Below are 21,218 nucleotides of genomic sequence, written 5' to 3'. Positions count from 1 at the left end.
GGTATCAAATCTGCCCTGGAAATCCCTCCCATAACCCAATCCTTCAAGTGAGTTTCCATCCCAAACCAGGTAACTTTTTTTTTTTTTTTTTGTCAGTCATAGGACCTGAACTCTGGGCCTGGGCACTGTCCCTCAGCTCTTCAGCTCAAGGCTAGCGCTCTACTACTTGAGCCACAGCACCACTTCTGGCTTTTTTTTTCTGCTTATGTGGTGCTGAGGAATCGAACTCAGGGCCTCATGCATGCAAGGCAAGCGCTCTACCACTGAGCCACCTTCCCAGTGCCTAAGAGAGATATTTCTAAAATGTTTTTCTTTTAGGGCTTGAACTCAGGGACTGGGTGCTGTCCCTGAGCTTTTGTGCTCTACCACTTGAGCCACAGCTTCTCTCTAGGCTTTTTGGTGGTTAACTGAAGCGAACAGTCTCATGGATTTTCCTGCCCGGGCTGGCTTCAAACTGTGATTCTCAGATCTATCTTCTGAGTTGCTAGGATTATAGGTATGAGCTACCAATACCCAGCTAAAATGTTTATTTCGTTTTTAAAGTATAGCTGTCAACATTCAGTAAAAAAGTCGAGGCTCTGCCTACCTTGCCACCTTCCTGCTCGAGAGCCGCTTGGCTGGGCTGTGCAAAAACCAAACAAACAGGAAAATCATGTCAGGGAGCAGAGAGAAGGGCAGGAGGAAACAGGAAGCGCAGGCTGAGGAGACAGCGGATTTAAGCATGCAGTCCCCGGTCCCAGGCAGGGCTCTATGCGCAGAACACACACTCAGCAAGACCCAGAATTCCAGACTGGAGGTCAGGGCTGGGCCCCAAGCCTCCACGTATCATCTCATAACAAATGGCTCTCAAGCTACACCATGGCCCACCCATACTTGGCCACCAAAGGTTCCCAGTGAAACAAGACACAGGCCTGCCTGTGACAGGAGAACCTGTCATGGTTGGCCCCAATACTTCATACTCAAAACACCTATGGGACAAGGGATTCGAGAAACCATTCCTGAAGCCAGTCCAATAACACATACATGTTGTCCATCTAGTTTAGCCAAATGCACCTCTTGTTTCTGTATCCCATAGTATCACCTCCCTACTGAACCAGCAGAAGTCTGACTTATCTCTGAGCACTGGAGCCATGCCTCACCAGCCTCCCCATCTCTTTTGAGAGCCAAATCTACCTGCTGCGTTGTAGGCTGCGCCAGTCATAGGTTCAATACCTGTGGCCTTGGGTCAAATTCTTAATATTGGCTCTGGGGAAATACATTGGCACCAGGGACTCATTTTCTGTTGCAATGTTACGATTTACCAGTAGAGGGCACTGGAGTGACGATGCAACCCTTTTAGCCCACTGGGCTCAGCTCTGCCGATGCTCAGCAGCTCAGGAGACAGGAACACAGAGATTGGCAGCCCAAATAAAGCCTTCTACCAAGTTGTACATGGTAGACCTTAATCCTGAGAGCACAGCAGGTATGATGTCTTTGCCACTCAGTTTCTCATGGTCTTCCAGGTCTGTAGATGCAGATATTGATCGCATTTCCTAAACAATGCGTGAGGGCAGACTGCAGTGTATCTGTCAGCCTCTGCATGGGTACATCTCTGGGTAGAAAAGACTTCAGTTCCTATAAAATTAATTGTTTCCACGGAGATTCTCAAGCATCTGTAGACACAGCCCACTAGACATGACTCCAAAGACTCTAGGGAAGGTTTAGCCTAAGCCCCTTTATCATACATACAGTGTGACCATGGAGCTACTGTGAAGTGATCCATGGAGACCAGGACACAGGACTCACACTCCTGTTCCTCATGTGGCTTCACAGTCTGCCCACTTGAGCAGAACCTCGTAGGGTGAAAAGACCCCAGTGGGCTTGCTGCTTGTGCTAAGCCACATCCACCACCCCACAAGGCCAGGCTCATGTGGAGGCAGGTTCTCAGCAGGGCAAGAGATTATCATCTCCATGTCAAAATCTTTGGAGAGAGCTGAGGGACAGAGTCCAGGCCCAGAGTTCAGGCCCCACGACTGACCAAAAAAAAAAAAAAAAAAAAAAAAAAAGTGTTTGGAGAGCAAGAGTTGAGACACATTTCTTCTTTTATAACACGCTGCACTCCAACAAAGGAGCACATAGTTCCTCGCTTGCCCAGAACAGCACACAAAATGCCTAGCTGAAGATGTAACAGGAAAACTGGCTTCTCTAACACGCAAGCCAGGCGGGCGCTGGTGGCTCACGCCTGTCATCCCAGCTACTCAGGAGGCTGAGATCTGGGGATCGCGGTTCAAAGCCAGCCCGGGCAGGAAAGTCCGTGAGATTCTTATCTCCAATAAACCATTAGAAAACCAGAAGTGGCGCTGTGGCTCAAGCGGTACAGCGCTCGCCTTGAGCTGAAGAGCTGAGGGACAGCACCCAGGCTCAGAGTTCAAGCCCCATGACCAACCAAAAATAAAATAAAATAAAGTTAAAAACAAAAAACAAAAAAATTAAAAACAAAAAACTGCAAGCCAGTAAGTCTTGAAATCACCACCAGATTTCCTCAAGCCTTCCAGGGACACCCCTGGAAGAGTTTCTGCTTGTTAAGGTGGCCAAGACCCCACTGTACATCAGATAGTCTACACAAACTCTTCCACTAGCTCAAGGCCTCTTCTAGGAGACCATCCTGGATGGCTGCATGAAGCCCACAGCACATGTGTCCCGCACCAGCCTGCGCACCTGGAGCAACTGCATAGAGTACCATGTGTGGCACACCTCCTCTTCAGCCAGAGGCTCACAGGGCCAACACCCGCCAGGCACTGGTCAACACTACAAGCTAAACCAACAGCACGCCCAGGGTATGTCAAAGTAAGTAAATGACCTGAAAATCTTCCCCCAACAGGTTTGTGAAATTGTAGCTCCCTCGAGTGCTGGTTTGTTTGGGCTTAGAGAGAGAACAAAGGGATGGGATACAAACTACCAGGTAAGAAGAAAAACAGAACTGGCCAGGGGGAAGAGCAGGCACAGCTCCTAGGCGTAGGGGAGCATGGGGCCCAGCCTTGATGGCAGAGTAGCCACACCAGGCCTGCACCATGGGCAGACTACAGCCCCCTTACAGAACAGAGGGTCCCACAGCACACACCATCTGGATTAGCCTAGACTGCAGAAAGCTGGTCACACATCTGCTTCAAAGAATTTTAAATTCCCCACTTCTCCCTAATGTGACTCAGTTAAGGAGATTTTTTTTTTTTTTTTTTTGGTTGTGGGGCCTGAACTCTGGGTCTGGGCGCTGTCCCTCAGCTCTTCAGCTCAAGGCTAGTACTCTACCGCTTGAGCCACAGCGCCACTTCCGGTTTTCTGGTGACTTTGATAAGAGTCTCACGGCCTTTCCTGCCCAGGCTGCTTTGAACCGCGATGCTCAGATCTCAGCCTCCTGAGTAGCTGGGATGACAGGCGAGAGCCACCAGCGCCCAGTTGATTTTTTTTAAACTAAGATGCAAGGCGTGACCTCTTGCACACTGGACTGTTTCTTCCCACAAAGACTATGGCTAGCAAGACTACCACATGCACAGGGGCGCGGAAAAGAGTAACAGGCACAGCTCAGGGCATGCAGGAAGGGGCCCGAATGAAGGAAGAGTCCCACTGTCTGGAACCCTCTTTGGGTCGGGCGTTCAGGCTGGTCAGGGTAATCACAGCCGGAGCACCCTGGGTCAGCTCAGCATGGAGGCAGTGACCGCCAAAGTCTCCCTCACCCCTAGAACAAAGCAAGGCCATGCGCTAGTGTTACCTATTCATCTCAAGATCATTCAGGCGGGCAGAAAGGTCCTCAAGGCGGTTGATTTGTTTGTGGCACTGGCTACAGTAAAACTCAAAGGCCTCATCAGTGAGGATGTTGCGCAGCTTTGAAGCAAGTGGGTCGGAACTAGAGAGACAGAGTGTAAGGTCATAAGAGGAAAGGGTTTGTCAGGCTATCTGTGCCATGAGGAGGATGGGACAGGTGCTAGACAAAAGCAGGCTGGAAGAGAAGGAGCTGTGGGAGGCTCCCCTACATCCGTCCAAGGAGCCTGTGGTATCTACCATCCCTAGCAGGGCTCTGCAACACCTGCCCTCACAGGTCAGCAAGAGCCTCGCTAGGAAACAAAAACCTGCCTGACGAGAAGGTAAGGAGCACACAGCATTCCTCTCTGCGTAAGTGGATCTATGTGGCAGCAAAGGTGCCTCCAGGGAGCACTGTGCTTTTGTGGTTTTGAGGAAGCTCTCAATACACAGTCCTGGCTGGCCTTGAACCCCTCATTTTCTTGCCTCAGCCTGTCAAGTGTTGGGATTATAGTAACATGCCACAACTCACGGTAGTATTTTAGTTAACTATCTCAGAAACTATCAAGATCAAGAACAATGTCTAGATGGTACACCATCAGCAGATCTGTGTTAAAAACAAAAATAAAACCTTTAGAAGTTAGCTGGGTGCTGGTAGCTCAATATATATAATCCTAGCTATTTAGGAGACTGAGATCTGAGGATCAAGGGCCAAAGCCAAATCTCCGCATGCACATCTGTGAAACTGGGAACGTGGCTTAATGGTAGAAGGCTTGCCTAGCATGTATGAAGCCCTGGGTTCGATTCCCCAGTACCACATACATAGAAAAAGCTGTGGCTCAAGTAGTTGAGCACTAGCCTTGAGCAAAAGAAGCTCAGGGACAGCGCCCAGGCCCTGAGTTCAAGTCCCAGGACTGACCAAAAAAAAAAAAAAAATCCTAAGGCACAGCACCTGGGCCCTGAGTTCAGGCCTAGAACACAAAACAAAAACAAAAGACAACTGGAATTTATCCTCTGTGCTGCTAGTTGGCCTCCTGTGACTTCCTACCAATGGGTTCTTGGTAGCACGAGTGCACAGTGATGTTTCTGGTCTCAGAAACCAAGGTCTAGGAGGCAATGCCATCCCTAAGGCACTGGGAGCCACAGACTGTTGGAAACTAATCTGGAAGTTGATTTAAAGAAGGGTGAGAGGAAAACATAATACGTAGCAGGGAAATTCTACTTTAGACAGAAAGTAATGAAAAAACCTAGACAAGAGACAGATAGGAAGCGTGCCACAGCAGGACAGACAGGGACTCAGAATGCCCGCTTTTGTGGAGGAGCCCACTGTTTCCCACCAATGTCTCTTCTCAGAAGGGAGAGCAGGCAGGGATGCCTTAGAGGGCTTGCCCACAGCGAACAGCAGCTTGGAGGAGGCACCCGGGTAAGAAGAGGAATCCTGGCTCAGTTAGGGGCCGGCCTTCTTGACACTGACCTCCACAGCTCTAGCTACGACAACAAACAGCAGCTTTACCGATGTTGAGACTCTGCTGCTGGAGAGGATTTCAGGGCCCAGGAGAAAAAGGGAGAAGCAGCAACACAGATGGTACCTCCAACCAGATCTGGGCTCTACAAAGACCTAGGGGCGGGTGCAATGCGGATAAGAGCTGGCGGCCCAGGTCCCCTGTCTGCAACGAAGCCAAGTAGACTCTGAATTCTGCTGTATCTCCTCAGGCATAGCCCTAAGAGAAAGTGATGGTCTTGTTGACTAGATGTCATAGCCCTAAGAGAAAGTAATGGTCTTGTTGACTAGATACCATTCAGCTTATTTATTTTTATTTTTTAAAAAAGGCCTGCACACTGTCTCTGAGCTTTTTTATTCAAAGCTAGCACTTTATCACTTGAACCACAGCTTCACTTCTGGCTTATTGGTGGCCAACTGGAGATAAACAGTCTGGCTTGAATCCCAGTCCTAAGTAGCTAGGATAACAGGCATGAGCCACCAGCACCCAGTTCGTTTATTTAAACCCAGATCTTCCAGAGAATTTGAAGACATCAGGTAATTATAAGAATATGAATCCAAAACTGGGAGGGAGTGAGGGAAAGGGGGACACTGTCCAAAAAGAAATCTGTTCTTTTCTTGATTTATGTAACTAACGGTAACCCCTCAGTACTTCACCTTTATAATAACCATAAAAAAAATTTAAAAATGTGAATACAAAGACTGGCCTGCGATTCTACAACCTCCCTCAAAGTCAGCACTCAGAACCCCACAGGCTGAGTTCCAAGCGTAGCTCTGAGCTACGTGGAAGCAGAGGTTGGGAGTGACTTGGGCATATGACTGGGTGAAAGGGAATGAAGCCAACCTTCACCCCGGCACAAACTCAAAATCCCTGAATGTGGTATGTTTAAGGACATGGCATTGAATAAAGCAAGACTCCTCCTACCAACTTGTGAGCTCAGCAAACTCCCGATAACTAAGATAGAGTGGGAGAAAGACCAAGCACAATGCAGGGTATCACCTGGGGGTGAGAAAGGAAGGGTCGCTGCAGTCCAGTTCACCGTTGCACATAGTCTCTGGGGACAGCTCTGCTTCACTGCCCTCACCGTAGTCCTCAAAATGCTCTTCACCGCCAATCACCATCACAACAGCCTGGCCACACGAGCGCGACCTGCAGAGCACAGAGAAGTGACCCAATCAGGAGCGAACTAGGCCAAGTACAGGCCTCAGTCCTACTTCCCAAGAAGCCATGCTAAAAACAAACCAACAGGAACAAGTGACATCAATCTTAACAACGTGTTGCACTTAGTCCCAAACACAGGAAACAGCCCCATTTTAAGGTGGTATTCCTCTCAGAAAAGGAAGACCCAGGCACTAGAACAACGGCCCTGTCTAGAAGCAGCCAGCAGGGTCAGAAAAGTTTGAACACTTTGATCCCGACCTTCAGTGTTAAGCAGGGCTGCCAGCTCAGTCTGGTACCATGAGACCATCCCTGGTGGGCCAGGGTGAAGAACACCTTGTACCAGCTGGTTTAAAAGTGTGGTGGGACATTGTGTGCTGTCATACTAGTTCCTCTTAACTGGCAGATTATTTTCAGTGGTCAGCAAAAGTCCAAGATGTATGTATGATGAATGTGTGTATTTTTGTATTAGTCACGGGGCTTGAACTCAAGGCCTAGGTGCTATCACTGAGCTTTTGTGCACAAGGATAGCACTCTACCACTCGAAGCACAGCTCTACTTTTGGCTTTTTGGTGGTTAACTGGAAATAAGAATCTCACAAAAATGCCAGCACTGGTGGCTCACACCTATATTCCTAGCTACTCAGGAGGCTGATATCTGAGGATCAAGATTCAAAGCCAGCCTGGACAGGAAAGTCCATGAGACCCTTATCTCCAATAAACCACTCAGAAAACTGGAAGTGGCGCTGTGGCTCAAGTGGTAGAGCACTCACCTTGAGCTGAAGAGCACAGGGACAGTGCCCAGGCCCTGAATTCAAGCCCCATGACTGGCCCCCCCCCCTTCAAAAAGAAATCTCACAAAAAGCCAAGCACTGGAAGCTCACACCTGTAATCCTAGCTACTCAGGAGCCTAAGGGATCTAGGGATCATGCTTCAAAGCTAATCCAGGCAGGAAAGTCTGTGAGACTCCAATACAATAAACTACTCAGAAAAAGCCAGAAGTGGCACTGGAGTGCTAGCCTTGAGCACAAAGAGACTCAGGGATACCACTCAGGACCCGAGTTCAAGCCCCAGGACCGTCAAAAAAAAAATCTCACAGAAGGCCAGTGTTAGTGGCTCATGCTATAATCCTAGCTACTCAAGAGGTTGAGATCTGAGAATCACAGTCCAAAAGCCAGACTAGACAGAAAAGTCTAATACCTCCAATTAACCACAAGAAAACTAGAAGTGGCTCTGTGGATCAAAGCAGCAGAGTGCTAGCCTTGATCGAAAAAGCTCAGGTTTAACACCTAAGCTCTGAGTTCAAGCCCCACAACGGACCAAAAAAAAAACTTAAACATAGATCTTCCCTACAACACAGTCCTACCACTCCTAAGCATTTACTCAAAACATTAAGTCAGCACATGGCAAAGACACTTGCGCACCCACGTTCACCGCAGAACTATTCACAATGGCCAAGTTTTGGAAAGAGCCCAGATGACCTATGATACATGAGTGGCTAAATAAAATGTGGTACATATACACAATGGAATTTTACTCATCCATTAGAAAAAGATTATGTCATTTAAAGAACAATCTATGGACCTAGATAAAACCATGTTAAGTGAGATAAACCAAGCTCAGACACAAAGGGTACATGTTTTCTCTTATACATAGAAGTTGGATCTAAAATAAAACTTACACAGTTATATGACAATTTATACAGGACGCTAAGACTACAGGAGGATGCCCTTAGTGGAGGAGCACAAAGGCAAACTCTTCCTCACATTTGTTGTTGTTGTTCATGGGCCTGAACTCCAGGCCTCAGCTCTTCAGCTCAAGGCGAGCACTCTTCTACCTGAGCCACCGCACCACTTCCAGCTTTTTCTGCTTATGTGGTACTGAAGAATCGAACCCAGGGCCTCATGCATGCAAGGCAAGCACTCTTCCACTGAGCCACCTTCCCAGCCCCTCCTCCGAACACTTAAAATACTTTTATCAAAATGAATTCCAAGAAAGAGATACATGGTTTTTTTGTTTTTGTTTTTTTTTTGGGTCCGGTTGCAGGGCCTGAACTCTGGGCCTGGGCGCTGTCCCTCAGCTCTTCAGCTCAAGGCTAGCACTCTACCACTTGAGCCACAGCACCACTTCCAGCTTTTTTCTGTTTGCTTATGTGGTGCTGAGGAATCAAACCCAGGGCCTCAGGCATGCAAGGCAAGCGCTCTACCACTGAGCCATCTTCCCAGCCCAACATGGTTTTTTTTGTTTGTTATTTTGGTCACTAGTAGGAGTGGTGGTGTTTTTTGTTTTTTTGTTTTTTCTTTTAGGGGGGAAAAAAAAGGAGCAGAAATGAAGGGAGGAAAGGTGAACAATCACGATCATGCTATTGAATATAAGCTATGTGAAAAATGAGCGATGCAACTGTGCAGGGACAGGAGGGAGACACTGGGGAAAAGCACACAGAAGGGTGACATTCCAAAAAGAAGTGTACGCATTGCCTGACTCATGAAGTGGCAGGCCCTCTGCATAACACCCGAGTAATAACAGTAAAATTACATTTAGAAAAGAGTGCACTGGGCTGGGCTGGGCTCGGTGGCAAAGCACTTCCTAGCAAGGGCAGTGTTCTGGGGTTGATTCCCAGTACCAAAAAGAAAAGGCAAATACAAAAGTGCATAGGGCCCAAAGATACCATACTGAAGCACAACCTGGAGGACCTAGGCCAACACGAATCAGCGCAATGCTGAAATAAAGGAAACAGTGTATGGACCCAAGAATGGACAGAGCACAAAGAACATGCCCTCTCCTGCTACCACCATGACCCATGGACATCCCACACCCACCATGACCCACGGACACCCACACACCCACCATGACCCACGGACACCCCCACACCCACCATGACCCACGGACACCCCCACACCCACCATGACCCACGGACACCCACACACTCACCATGACCCACAGACACCCTCATACACCCACCAGGACCCACAGACATCCCCACACCCACCATGACCCACAGACACCAACACACCCACCATGAACCACAGACACCCACACACCCACCATGACCCACAGATACCCCCACACCCACCATGACCCAGACACCCCCACACCCACCATGACCCACGGACACCCCCACACCCACCATGACCCATGGACACCCACATACCCACCAGGACCCACGGACACCCCCACACCCACCATGACCCACAGACACCCACATACCCACCAGGACCCACGGACACCCACACACTCACCATGACCCACAGACACCCTCATACACCCACCAGGACCCACAGACATCCCCACACCCACCATGACCCATGGACACCCACACACCCACCATGACCCACAGACACCCCCACACCCACCATGACCCACGGACACCCCCACACCCACCATGACCCACGGACACCCACATACCCACCAGGACCCACGGACACCCACACACTCACCATGACCCACAGACACCCTCATACACCCACCAGGACCCACAGACATCCCCACACCCACCATGACCCACAGACACCAACACACCCACCATGACCCACAGACACCCACACACCCACCATGACCCACGGAAACCTCCACACATACCATGCCATGACCCACAGACACCCTCATACACCCACCATGACCCACAGACACCCCCACACCCACCAGGACCAACAGACACCCCCACACACCCACCAGGACCCACGGACGCCCCCACACACACACCAGGACCCACAGATACCCACACACACACCATGACCCATGGACACCCACACACCCACCAGGACCCATGGACACCCACAAACACCCACCATGACCTACAGACACCTCCACACACCCACCATGACCCACAGACACCCTCACATACCACCATGACCCACAGACACCCTCACACACCACCATGACCCACAGACACCCTCACACACCACCATGACCCACAGACACCCTCACACACCACCATGACCCACAGACACCCTCACACACCACCATGACCCACAGACACCCTCATACACCCACCATGACCCACAGACACCCTCATACACCCACCATGACCCACAGACACCCCCACACCCACCATGACCCACAGACACCCTCACACCCACCACGACCCACAAACACCCCTACACTCACCATGACCCACGGACACCCCCCCACACCCATCATGACCCACAGACACCTCCACACACCACCATGACCCACGGACACCCCCACACCCACCATGACCCACAGACACCCCCACACCCACCATGACCCACAGACACCTCCACCCACCATGACCCACAGACACCCCCCCACACCCACCATGACCCACAGACACCCCCATACCCACCATGACCCACAGACACTCCCACACACCCACCATGACCCACAGACACCCACACACACTCACCAGGACCCACAGACACTCACACACCCACCATGACCCACGGACACACACACCCACCATGACCCACAGACACGCAAACACAAGAACAAGTCTGTTAGACATCCATCTGGGAAAAAATAGCCTCTATATAATATCACACAGAAAAACTAGTTATGTGAATTGAGTTTGAAACTATTTTAAAGGGATTCAGATATAAACATTTTCCCAATGAAATACAAAAGCACTACTAAGGGGCTGGGAAGGTGGCTCAGCCGTAGAGTGCTCATCTTGCACGCACGAGGCCCTGGGTTCGATTCCTCAGCACCACATAAGCAAAAAGAAAAAGTCGGAAGTGGTGCTGTGTCTGGAGTGGTAGAGCTCTAGCCTTGAGCTGAAGAGCTGAGGGACAGCGCCCAGGCCCAGAGTTCAGGCCCCACGACCGGACCCCCCCAAAAAAAATACACTACAAAGTAAAAAGGAGACTTACAGAGTGTAATTAATACAACGCAACAAACCAGGGCAGGCTGAGCCCTGCCACAATCTGGCACTGTAGACAGCTGGGTTTTTGGTTACACCCAGCCAGGCCCCTAGTGGTCTGTGACTGCTTCTACATCTCCACAGCGGAGCTGGGAGCTGCCAGGAAGAGGAAGCAGAAGCAAGCATGCTACTCTCAATGAGATCCTGTTGTCTTCAGACCAGGGGAGAAAGCCATCCAGGGCAAGCAGTTAGACAAGAACAGGTAATCTAGATGGGGTGCAACAAAGACATGAACATGAGCATCATGTCCGCTAGCCCTGGCTTTAAGAACTAAGTTGACTGGTCAACAGGTAATATAGTTTAAACAAAGCAATTTGGAGGAAAAAGGGGAATAAGAAAGAGAGGAGAGAAAAGATGCAAAATAGAATGAATGCCTAAGCTTAGTACTTACTGCTTTGCAATACTATTCAGCCCCATCTGAATGTAAAAACAGAAACAGGAACTTAATTCAGTTTGTACTGTAAAAGGAATCTTAGGGACTGAAAAGAGTTAATGCAAATTCCAAATCATACTAGGTATTCTTTGGTCATGGAAGGTTTGTAATGGTCCTCCAAAATGTCAAGTAAACCCATTATTTTCCTTTCTAAAAAAAAAAAAGAACTATGTTGACAAAACCCAGAAGACTAAGTTGGTCTTATAACTTCTATAAACCTAATGGCATTTCCCAGGTGCAACATTAAAACCTGAGTTTTCCGCTGTCCAGAGGAGTATTCGTTTCCTATGGGGAGATCAGCTGGAAGAGAAACCACTTACACATCCTGCCTCCTCTCTGCAGGGCCTATAGCTCCGTGCAGCTAGTTCTCACTGGCATTTTCCAGGTGACTCAAGATCGAGGGCCTTTTCCTAGTTGATTGCACTATTTAAAAAAATTTTTTGTGGTGCTGGGAAGGTGGCTCAATGGTAGAGCGCTTGCCTTGCATGCATAAGGCCCTGGGTTCGATTCCCCGGCACCACATAAGCAGAAAAAGCCGGAAGTGGGGCTGAGGCTCAAGTGGTAGAGCACTGGGCTACAGCTGAAGAGCTGGGGGACTGTGCCCAGGCCCAGAGTTCACGCTCCACAACCGACAGAAAAAAAAAAAAAAAAAAAAAGGGAAAAATTTTTGTGCTGGTCCTGGGACTTGCACTCATGACCTGAGCCTTTTTTGCTCAAGGGTAGTGCTCTACCTCTTGGGCCACAGTTTCACTTCTGGCTTGTTGGTGGTTACCTGGAGATAAGACTCTCACAGACTTTCCTGCCCAGGCTGGTTTCGAACTTCCATCCTCAGATCTCAGCCTCCTGAGGAGTTAGAATTACAGGTGTGGGCCACTGCCTTTGAGCTTTTCTTTGGTGAAGTGCCTGTCCAGAGACCACGCAGGCAGGTTCAGTTCTGCACGCAGGTAGCAGGTACAACTCGACAAGGGGATAAGAAGCAAGACAGACACAATGTAGCCGAGATCCCACCCACTACCCCAGAGGGTCTCCTCCAGGATGCCCATGGTGGGGAGGACTGCGGGTACAGACCTTCCCGGGAGCAGCAGCAGCGCCCCGTGGCCCGGCTCCTCCGTGGTGTCCAGGCACTCCGAGGGCACGGCGGAGCCGCCCGCGCTGTCGGCGTCCCCCTCAGGCTGCAGCTCAGGGTGTACCAGGGTGCTGGTGTCCTCGTCTGTGAAGGTCTCACACTCGCTGTAGGTGCTCTCAGAGCCCATATATGCGCTGTCCGTCACCTCGTTGGCCTGAGAGAGACCACCAGTAATCAGTCCGGTCATCCACAAAGACCACACTACAGCAGGGGCATGGCACCAGCAGAGGTCCACCCCCGGAGACGCGAGTACTGGCTCTATGGTGGTAGAGCACTTGCTTAGCAAGCATGAAGGCCCCCAGTTCAAATCCTGAGTACCATCAGGAAAAGAGGAAATCAAAATAGGATCCTATCCACATTTCTATTTTCTATTTTTCTAATTTTTGTGCTTGTACTGGGGCTTGAGCTCAGGGCTCATACTCCCATTTGCCCTTTCTGCACAAGGCTAGCATGCCACCACCTGAGCTACAGCTTCACTTCTTTTCTCTGTTTTTATTTTTTTCTAACTACATTTCTATTTTTTTTGTTTTATTTTGTTTTTGGGTCCGGTTGTAGGGCCTGAACTCTGGGCCTGGGCGCTGTCCCTCAGCTCTTCAGCTCAAGGCTAGCGCTCTACCACTTGAGCCACAGCGCCACTTCCGGCTTTTTTCTTTTTGCTTATATGGTGCTGAGGAATCGGAACCCAGGGCCTCATGCATGCAAGGCAAGCGCTCTACCACTGAGTCACCTTCCCAGCCCCATCTAACTACATTTCTAAACTGAGATAACAGCTTATAAATCAAAAGCTTTTGTGAGAGTGAGGATGTCTGTAAGCACTGAATCCACACAGTCAAAGGTGCTTTATGACTGAGCTATACCCTAATCCCATGATTATTATTTTTTTTGTGTGCCAGTCCTGGGGCTGGAACTCAGGGCCTGGGCACTGTTCCTGAGCTTTTTTTTGCTCAAAGCTAGTGCTCTACCACTTGAGCCACAGCTCAAAGCCACTTCTTACTTTTGGGGGGGCATTAATTGGAGATGAGTCTCACACACTTTCCTGCCTAGGCTGGCTTTAAACCGTAATCCTCAGATCTCAGTCTCCTGATTAGCTAGGAGCCAATGACTCTCAGCCTTTTTTTGGGGGGGAGGGGGAGTCAGTGGTGGGGTCTAAACTCTGGGCCTGGGCGCTGTCCCTTAGCTCTTCAGTTCAAGGCTTGCGCCCTACCACTTAAGCCAGAGCGCCACTTCTGGCCTTTTCTGCTTATGTGGTGCTGAGGAATGGAACGTAGGGCCTCATGCATGCAAGGCAAGCACTCTACTACTGAGCCACCTTCCCAGTCCCCCATGATATAGGTACATGTATAAAACCAAACAAAAATATGTGGAAGCCAGGAGCCTCTGGCTCATGCCAGTAATCCTAGATACTCAAGAGGCTGAGATCTGACTATAGTCCCAAGCCAGCCTGGGCAGGAAAGTCTGTGAGACTCTTATCTCCAATAAACTCCTCACAAAAAGCTGGAAGTAGCACTGTGGCAGAAGTGGTAGAATGCTAGACTTGAGCAAAAGAAGCTCAGAGACAGTACCCAGGACCAGCAAAAAAAGAAAATAAATAAAAATTTTTAAAAATGAGCTGAGCCTGGTGGCACATACCTATAATTCCAGCACTCAGGAGGTATGAGGCTGAAAATCACAACTCTGAAGTCAGTCTACATAGCAAGTTTCAGGCCAGGCTAGGAGACTCTCTCAACACATAAATACAGAATTATTTTTAAAATCAGCTAAATAAATATGCCTAAAAACTGGAAAGCACCCTAACATCAGAAATAATGCTAGCAGAACTGGGCACTGGTAGCTCCCACTGGTCACTCTAGCTACTTCGGAGGCTGAGATCTGAGGATCATGGTTCAAAGCCAGTCTTGGCAGGAAAGTCTTTTGAGATTCTTTTTTTTTTGGGGGGTCCGGTCGTGGGGCCTGAACTCTGGGCCTGGGCACTGTCTTGAGTTCAAGGCAGGGCTCTACCACTTGATCCACAGCGCCACTTCCAGCTTTTTTCTTTTTGCTTATATGGTACTGAGGAATTGAACCCAGGGCCTCATGCATGCAAGGCAAGTGCTCTACCACTGAGCCACCTTCCCAGCCCTTGTGAGATTCTTATCTCCATTTAACTACCAGAAAAGCAGAAGTGGTCCTGTGGCTCAAAGTGATAGAGTACTAGCCTGAGCAAAAGAGCTCAAAGATAGCTCCCAGGCCCTGAGTTCAAGCTCTACAACTGACAAGAAAAAAGAAAAAAAAGAAAAGAAAAGAAATAATCCTAGCAAAAAAATTTACAATAGCCTATAAATTCAGCCTATTGCTTTGAAATTCAAAATAAAGGTCTAACTACTAAATCAGTCAGTTATCGAGCCAATTCTGTCAACTAGCTAAATGACTACCTTCCCAACAAACGTTTTGTTCTTACTCACAGGTAAGAACAAAGCACCTAGCATAGGGTCTAATATGTCACCATAGACAGACACTTCTGGACTACACAGTAATGTTTGCAGATTATAGATCTAAAGAATCATTGAACAGAACATTTTTCTATTTAGGAAAAGTAGGCAATATCGCATGCTTATAAGATTCTATGGCTAACGATTTACAAACAAGTAAGATTTCAGAGAAGTCACACGTCTTACAGGAGAAATGTGCCCTTTGCCCTCTGGGTCTGCTGGGCAGACTACGAGGACACCTTGTGCCACTTGAGCCTCCAAGACTCATTTGAAGAGACTCAGACCTGTGGAACACAGCTGAAGAGAAACTAGCTCTACCCGGCCCACCAGCCATACGACCTAAGGTATGTAGCTCAACCCTCAAGCCTCATCTACAAAGGAAGCTAGAAATGCCAACCTCCCAGGAGAGCCCCTCGTGCAAGCAGGGGATGACACAGGAGGTGCTTTTCAGGGCACTGGAACAAGACACATGCGACTGGAAAACCCCCGCCGGCCGTGAAGAAGTCAGAAGTCAGGATAAGTTGGAACAACATGGACTGCAATATTCTGAGTATCTGATCGTGTCCCTCAGATTTCCAAATGAAAGCTCAAATGTTACCTAGAATCTATAAAATTCACAAGAACTAATTTCTAATTCACAGAAAGCATCTACTTCAAAATCTGAAACTAGGGACCCATCTTTGGGGCCCCTCTCTAAATGGAGAATCTTACTACTCTCTTTCACGGCTTTTCACTTTCAAATGAACATATTCTGTTTATAAAATATAAATGTGAAAAAATCTGAAGTTAACAAATGTACACAAGAGGTCCAGATCCAATGGTATCTCTCACCCTGGGTGGCGGTCTCTCCTGAGTAAGATGGGCCAGGACACACACCAGGGCAGGGCCAGCTCTGGTCTATTTGTGGGAGACTGAGCCAGAGAGACAAGAAAAACATGCAGATCAGGCATCTATGTGGGGCTAGGATGAAGCCAGCAGCAGGACACAGGACTCAGTGTGGGCTTCTAATGTTATGTAAGAAGAGGCTGCTAACAACCCTGACCGCGCTGCACACTCCCACGGAAATGTGCTGCCAGAAAGTTGTAGTTACAAACTCACCCGGGGGCATAAGAAAATCCTCCATAGACTCTAAAGGAGGATCTTGAGTTCAAGGCCAGCCTGGGCAAAAGCAGTAAAATCCTGTTTCAAAAACAAAGATACAAGCCAAGGGCCAGTGGCTCATGCCTGTAATCCTAGCTACTTAGGAGGCTGAGATCAGAGGATCAAGGTTTAAAGCCAACCTGAGCAGCAATCTCCAAAGAACCACCAGAAAACTGGAAGTGGCACTGTGGTTCAAGTGGTAGAGCACTTGTCTTGAGCTGAAGAGCTCAAGGCCCAGAGTTTAAGCCCGCCACCAACAAAAAACCAACCAAACAAAAAAACCCACAAAGATACAGCTAGTGCTAATGCCAGTGGCCCACACGAGTAATCTCTTCAATACTTGGGAGGTTGATTGTGCTGGACCAAAAGTTCCAGGTACAGCTGAATGCAGCTGTAATCCAGCATAAGAGAAAGGTAAACAGGAAGATTGTGATTTACTCCCAACAGGTGTAAACGTAAAACATATTCAGCTGGGTGCCACTGGCTCACGTCTGTAATCCTAGCTACTCAGGAGGCTGAGATCTGAGGAACAAGGTTCAAAGCCAGCATGGGCATGAAAGTCCCTGAGACTCTTATCTCCAATAACCTACTCAGAACCAGCTGGAAGTGGTGCTGTGGCTCAAGTTGAAGAGCGCTAGCCTTGAGCAAAAGAAGCTCAGGGTCAGAGCCCAGGCCCAGAGTTCAAGCCCCAGGCCCAAGGGGGGAAAAAAATTATTATTCAGAAAAAATAAAATGGTTGGTGGCATTGCTCAGATGGTACAATACTTGTCTAACTAGTATAAGGACCTACCTGCCTAATACTGCCAAACCCACTACTGCCAAAAGAAAAGAAAAAAATCTAAAACAAAAAGAAACAACACTGCCCCCAGTACACAGAACAGCCACATGGAGATTCTTCCAGCACTTAATTCTAGAATAACGGGAGCAGACGGTGCCGAAGTGCTAGACCCTCACCAGCAGAGCAGTGAGGTCTTCTTCAAAGACCTTGGAGCAGGCTAACAAAACTTGGACCCTGGGCTGGAAAGGCGGCTCAGTGGTAGAGCGCTTGCCTAGCATGCATGAGGCCCTGGGATTGACTCTCTGTGTATGTACCACATACACAGAAAAACTTGGAAGTAGTACTATGGCTCAAGTGGTAGAGAGCTAGCCTTGAGCAAAAGGAGCTCAGGGACAGTGCCCAGGTCCTGAGTTCAAGCCCCAGCCCCAGGACTGCAAAAAAACAAACAAACAAACAAAACAAAACACCACCCTAGCCCCAAAGCATTGTCAACCACCTTACTTATGGTAGACATCCACTGCTTCTCCTTGGCCATATGGACTCTCTTTCCAACAACAGCTCAAGCTTTTTTTTTTTTTTTTAAATTTTGTTTTTGGGTCCGGTTGTGGGGCCTGAACTCTGGGTGCTGTCCCTCAGCTTCAGCTCAAGGCTAGCGCTCTACCACTTGAGCCACAGCGCCACTTCCGGCTTTTTCTTTTTTTTTTGCTTATGTGGTGCTGAGGAATCGAACCCAGGGCCTCAGGTATACAAGGCAAGCGCTCTACCACTGAGCCACCTTCCCAGCTCAAGCTTTTATAGTAACAAACCAGCCTTTTCATTCCCTCAAGCACAGCTCACACAGCCCAGCAGAGTGCTTTTCTTCCCAAGAAGGAAGGAACTCTACACTAGGGTCTGCTCCAAGTTCCTGCTCAACCTGTGTGAAAGGTAGTGTCCTTGTGGGTGAAGTAGCCCTGGAGCTTAGGGCTACTCAGGGTGGGATTAACACTCCTCTAACAGGAGAGGCAAAGGTGGTGCCTATACAACTCCCACTGAAAGGAACAGGGAGGGTATCCCAGCCGCGTGACTACCTGGGACAGACTCCGAAGGCAGCTGCTGGTCCTACCTTCGACTCCTCATTTCTAAAGAGCTGGCCAATGGTCTCTCCTGATCTGCTGCCAGGTCTCACTGGGGTGAATACAATTTGCACTTACCCTTGTCTGTTAGCCCTCACACACTCCCTGGTGAGTATAGGGCAGTAAAAAGCCCCTGCTCAAAACCACACATCTCCACGTTGCTCACTCCTTGTAACTTATTGGACACAACCACAGAGACAGAAACTCTGCTAGAGAGCCCCAACCAGTGAAGACGGCATGCACTCAAGTGCCAGCATGCTGCCTGCCCTCTCCTGAGCCTGTCTGGCTGCCTGCTATGGAGTACAGCATTCTACATAAACGCCAGTGCGCCAGTAAAATTTGTTTTCCTAGGCTCTTTCAAGAGAGGTACAAATCACCCTGGAGCCTGGTACTCGGCCACCGTCCACCCATTACAATTCAAAAACAGTACTCAGCAGCCTTACCCCTCAGGTTATACCTGCCAGCCACCCAGAACCCAGCTGTGCCCAAAAGCTGAATCTACGCTACCAATTGGTAAAAATGTTACTAATTAACACCATTCAGATGAACTCACTTGTCAATCAAAACTCATTCAGAGCCCTTGACCGCGTGATTAAATCGCCAGTGGACAGCGAGGCCCATGGCTCGATCCAGGGGTGGCCAGCACTGCCTGATGGCCTCCCCCGCCCAGATGACGGTGCTTTTGTCCCCGAACCTCTCATCCAGGGAAATCAATCCTGAGCACGCGTGCCTTCACGTCTCCTCTTACCCTCAGACGCCAACGGAGCGCCCTCACAGGCCGGACCGCACAAAGGCCCCGGAGAGCACGCTCTGCCGCCGAGACGGCCTCCCTACTTACCGCACACCCCAGCTGACCAGGTGCTGGCTTTTCCCGGCTGACCTTACCTCCTATCTGTTCATTGCCTTCCTATTTGTTGGTCACGCTGAGGTTTCTGTAAAACCCATGTGACCATCTGAAGGTTAAGCACTGCCTGGGAGAAAGTTTAACTTGCTCCCAGACATGCTCTGTTAGGCCTCCCACTGGTGATGGTCAGGGAAGGAGAGGCAAAGTTCAGGAAGTGTCCTTCCTGGCCTTAATAAACAGCGAGGGCTCTAAACAGAGCAGCTTTGTTTTACATTTTATAATCTTTCTGATTACATTTTTTTACAAAAGACACATTTCTCATCAGTCTTTTCTCCAAACCCCAGAAGTGGGAGGAGCAGAGGCACACTGTCTTATGCTGGTCTGTTCATTCTGTGACTTCCCTACTACCTTCCAGCAATGCTGACAAGCAGGCTCTGTCCCAACCCCTTGGCAGCTGCCCAGAATCTCAGCATTCTTTTTTTTTTTTTTTTTGGGGGGGTGGTCCGGTCATGGGGCCTGAACTCTGGGCCTGGGCGCTGTCCCTCAGCTCTTCAGCTCAAGGCTACTGCTCTACCACTTGAGCCACAGCACCACTTCTGGCTTTTTTCTTTTTTGCTTATGTGGTGCTGAGGAATCAAACCCAGGGCCTCAGGCATGCAAGGCAAGCACTCTACCACTGAGCCACCTTCCCAGCCCTCTCAGGATTCTTAAATAAGTGGTGAGCTTTCTTCTCCCCACCTGTGAGAGAGTCAACAGCAGACTTTAACCCAGTCCCCCAACTCTTCCCCTTCTCACTGAGACACCGTTAGCAACTCACCCCTGTGAAGAGCTATAAGCACGAAGTTCTCGCTTTGAGCCATAAAGCTTAGCAGTAACTGTTCACCCACATGGCCGCCACAACACGAGGCTGAAACAATGGCGTTCCCAGCCAGAAAACATAGGTGTGACAGGAACCACTTTCAGAAAATCAACAAAGGGCCATTTTTCTTTCAAGATCATTGGTGAAAGGGCTCCAAAAAGCCTCTTAATGGAATACACACAGTCTCCACTCATAAGAGGGCTAGACCTCCTAAAATTACATGGCATGAACATTTTACTTTTCTTCTTTTTTTTTTTTTTTTAAATAAAGCTATCTCTCTCTAAGTATCGGGTATCTAGTTCCACTTTCCTGAGCATACCATCTAAAAGCTTAAAATGGAAGACAGAGAAGAAACAAATTCATGTGAACAAGAGAACCGGTGTGGAAAGGATGTATCCTGTGAGAATGACAAACCATAAACTCAGGAGAAGACTGCCAACTGCCAGCGGCTTGCAGGCTGGGGAGTGGGAGGGGGGCGCCAACTGCCAGCGGCTTGCAGGCTGGGGGGGAGGGGGGGAGGGGGGGTGCCAACTGCCAGCGGCTTGCAGGCTGGGGGGGGAGGGGGCGCCAACTGCCAGCGGCTTGCAGGCTGGGGGAGGGAGGGGGAGGGGGGGGGCGCCAACTGCCAGCGGCTTGCAGGCTGGGGGGGGAGGGCACCAACTGCCAGCGGCTTGCAGGCTGGGGGGGAGGGGGGCGCCAACTGCCAGCGGCTTGCAGGCTGGGGGGGAGGGGGGGGCGCCAACTGCCAGCGGCTTGCAGGCTGGGGGGGAGGGGGGGGCGCCAACTGCCAGCGGCTTGCAGGCTGGGGGGGAGGGGGGGCGCCAACTGCCAGCGGCTTGCAGGCTGGGGGGGAGGGGGGGCGCCAACTGCCAGCGGCTTGCAGGCTGGGGGGGGGAGGGGGGCGCCAACTGCCAGCGGCTTGCAGGCTGGGGGGGAGGGGGGCGCCAGCGGCTTGCAGGCGGGGGCGCGGGCGGGCGCAGGACGGCAGATGCAGGGGACCTCCTGGGCAGGAGATCATGCTCTCTCAGGCCGTCATGGATACACACACCCAAGCCAGAGGAATCTCCAAGGAAGCTGAGGATTCCAGTCAATGTTCAGCACCACCACCCAGGGTCAATGGCTGGTACCCTTCATCTACAGATACAA

General features: G+C 49.7%; 1 protein-coding gene across 3 annotated transcripts in view; it reads right to left on the bottom strand.

The window, feature by feature from the left end:
* LOC138825387 (rab11 family-interacting protein 3) overlaps positions 1-21,218 on the bottom strand; it is a 60,809-nt gene that overhangs the window by 13,623 nt on the left and 25,968 nt on the right. Inside the window, exons 1-5 of one of the 3 annotated variants that reach the window (XM_070019864.1) lie at positions 19,255-19,312; positions 12,814-13,025; positions 6,276-6,425; positions 3,746-3,880; positions 587-622 (exon numbers count right to left, since the gene is read on the bottom strand). In XM_070019864.1, the coding sequence (XP_069875965.1) occupies positions 587-622; positions 3,746-3,880; positions 6,276-6,425; positions 12,814-12,998 (506 nt within the window). In that variant the 5' untranslated portion in view covers positions 12,999-13,025; positions 19,255-19,312. Of the gene's footprint in view, positions 1-586; positions 623-3,745; positions 3,881-6,275; positions 6,426-12,813; positions 13,026-19,254; positions 19,313-21,218 lie in introns of those variants that run through there. The other 2 variants (XM_070019863.1, XM_070019865.1) reach the window with 2 other exon arrangements.

Source organism: Dipodomys merriami, unplaced genomic scaffold (genome assembly GCF_024711535.1).
Source record: "Dipodomys merriami isolate MVZ:Mamm:240054 unplaced genomic scaffold, mDipMer1.0.p SCAF_137, whole genome shotgun sequence".
NCBI classification, from domain to species: Eukaryota; Metazoa; Chordata; class Mammalia; order Rodentia; family Heteromyidae; genus Dipodomys; species Dipodomys merriami.
This window is presented reverse-complemented; position numbering and strand designations above follow the sequence as displayed.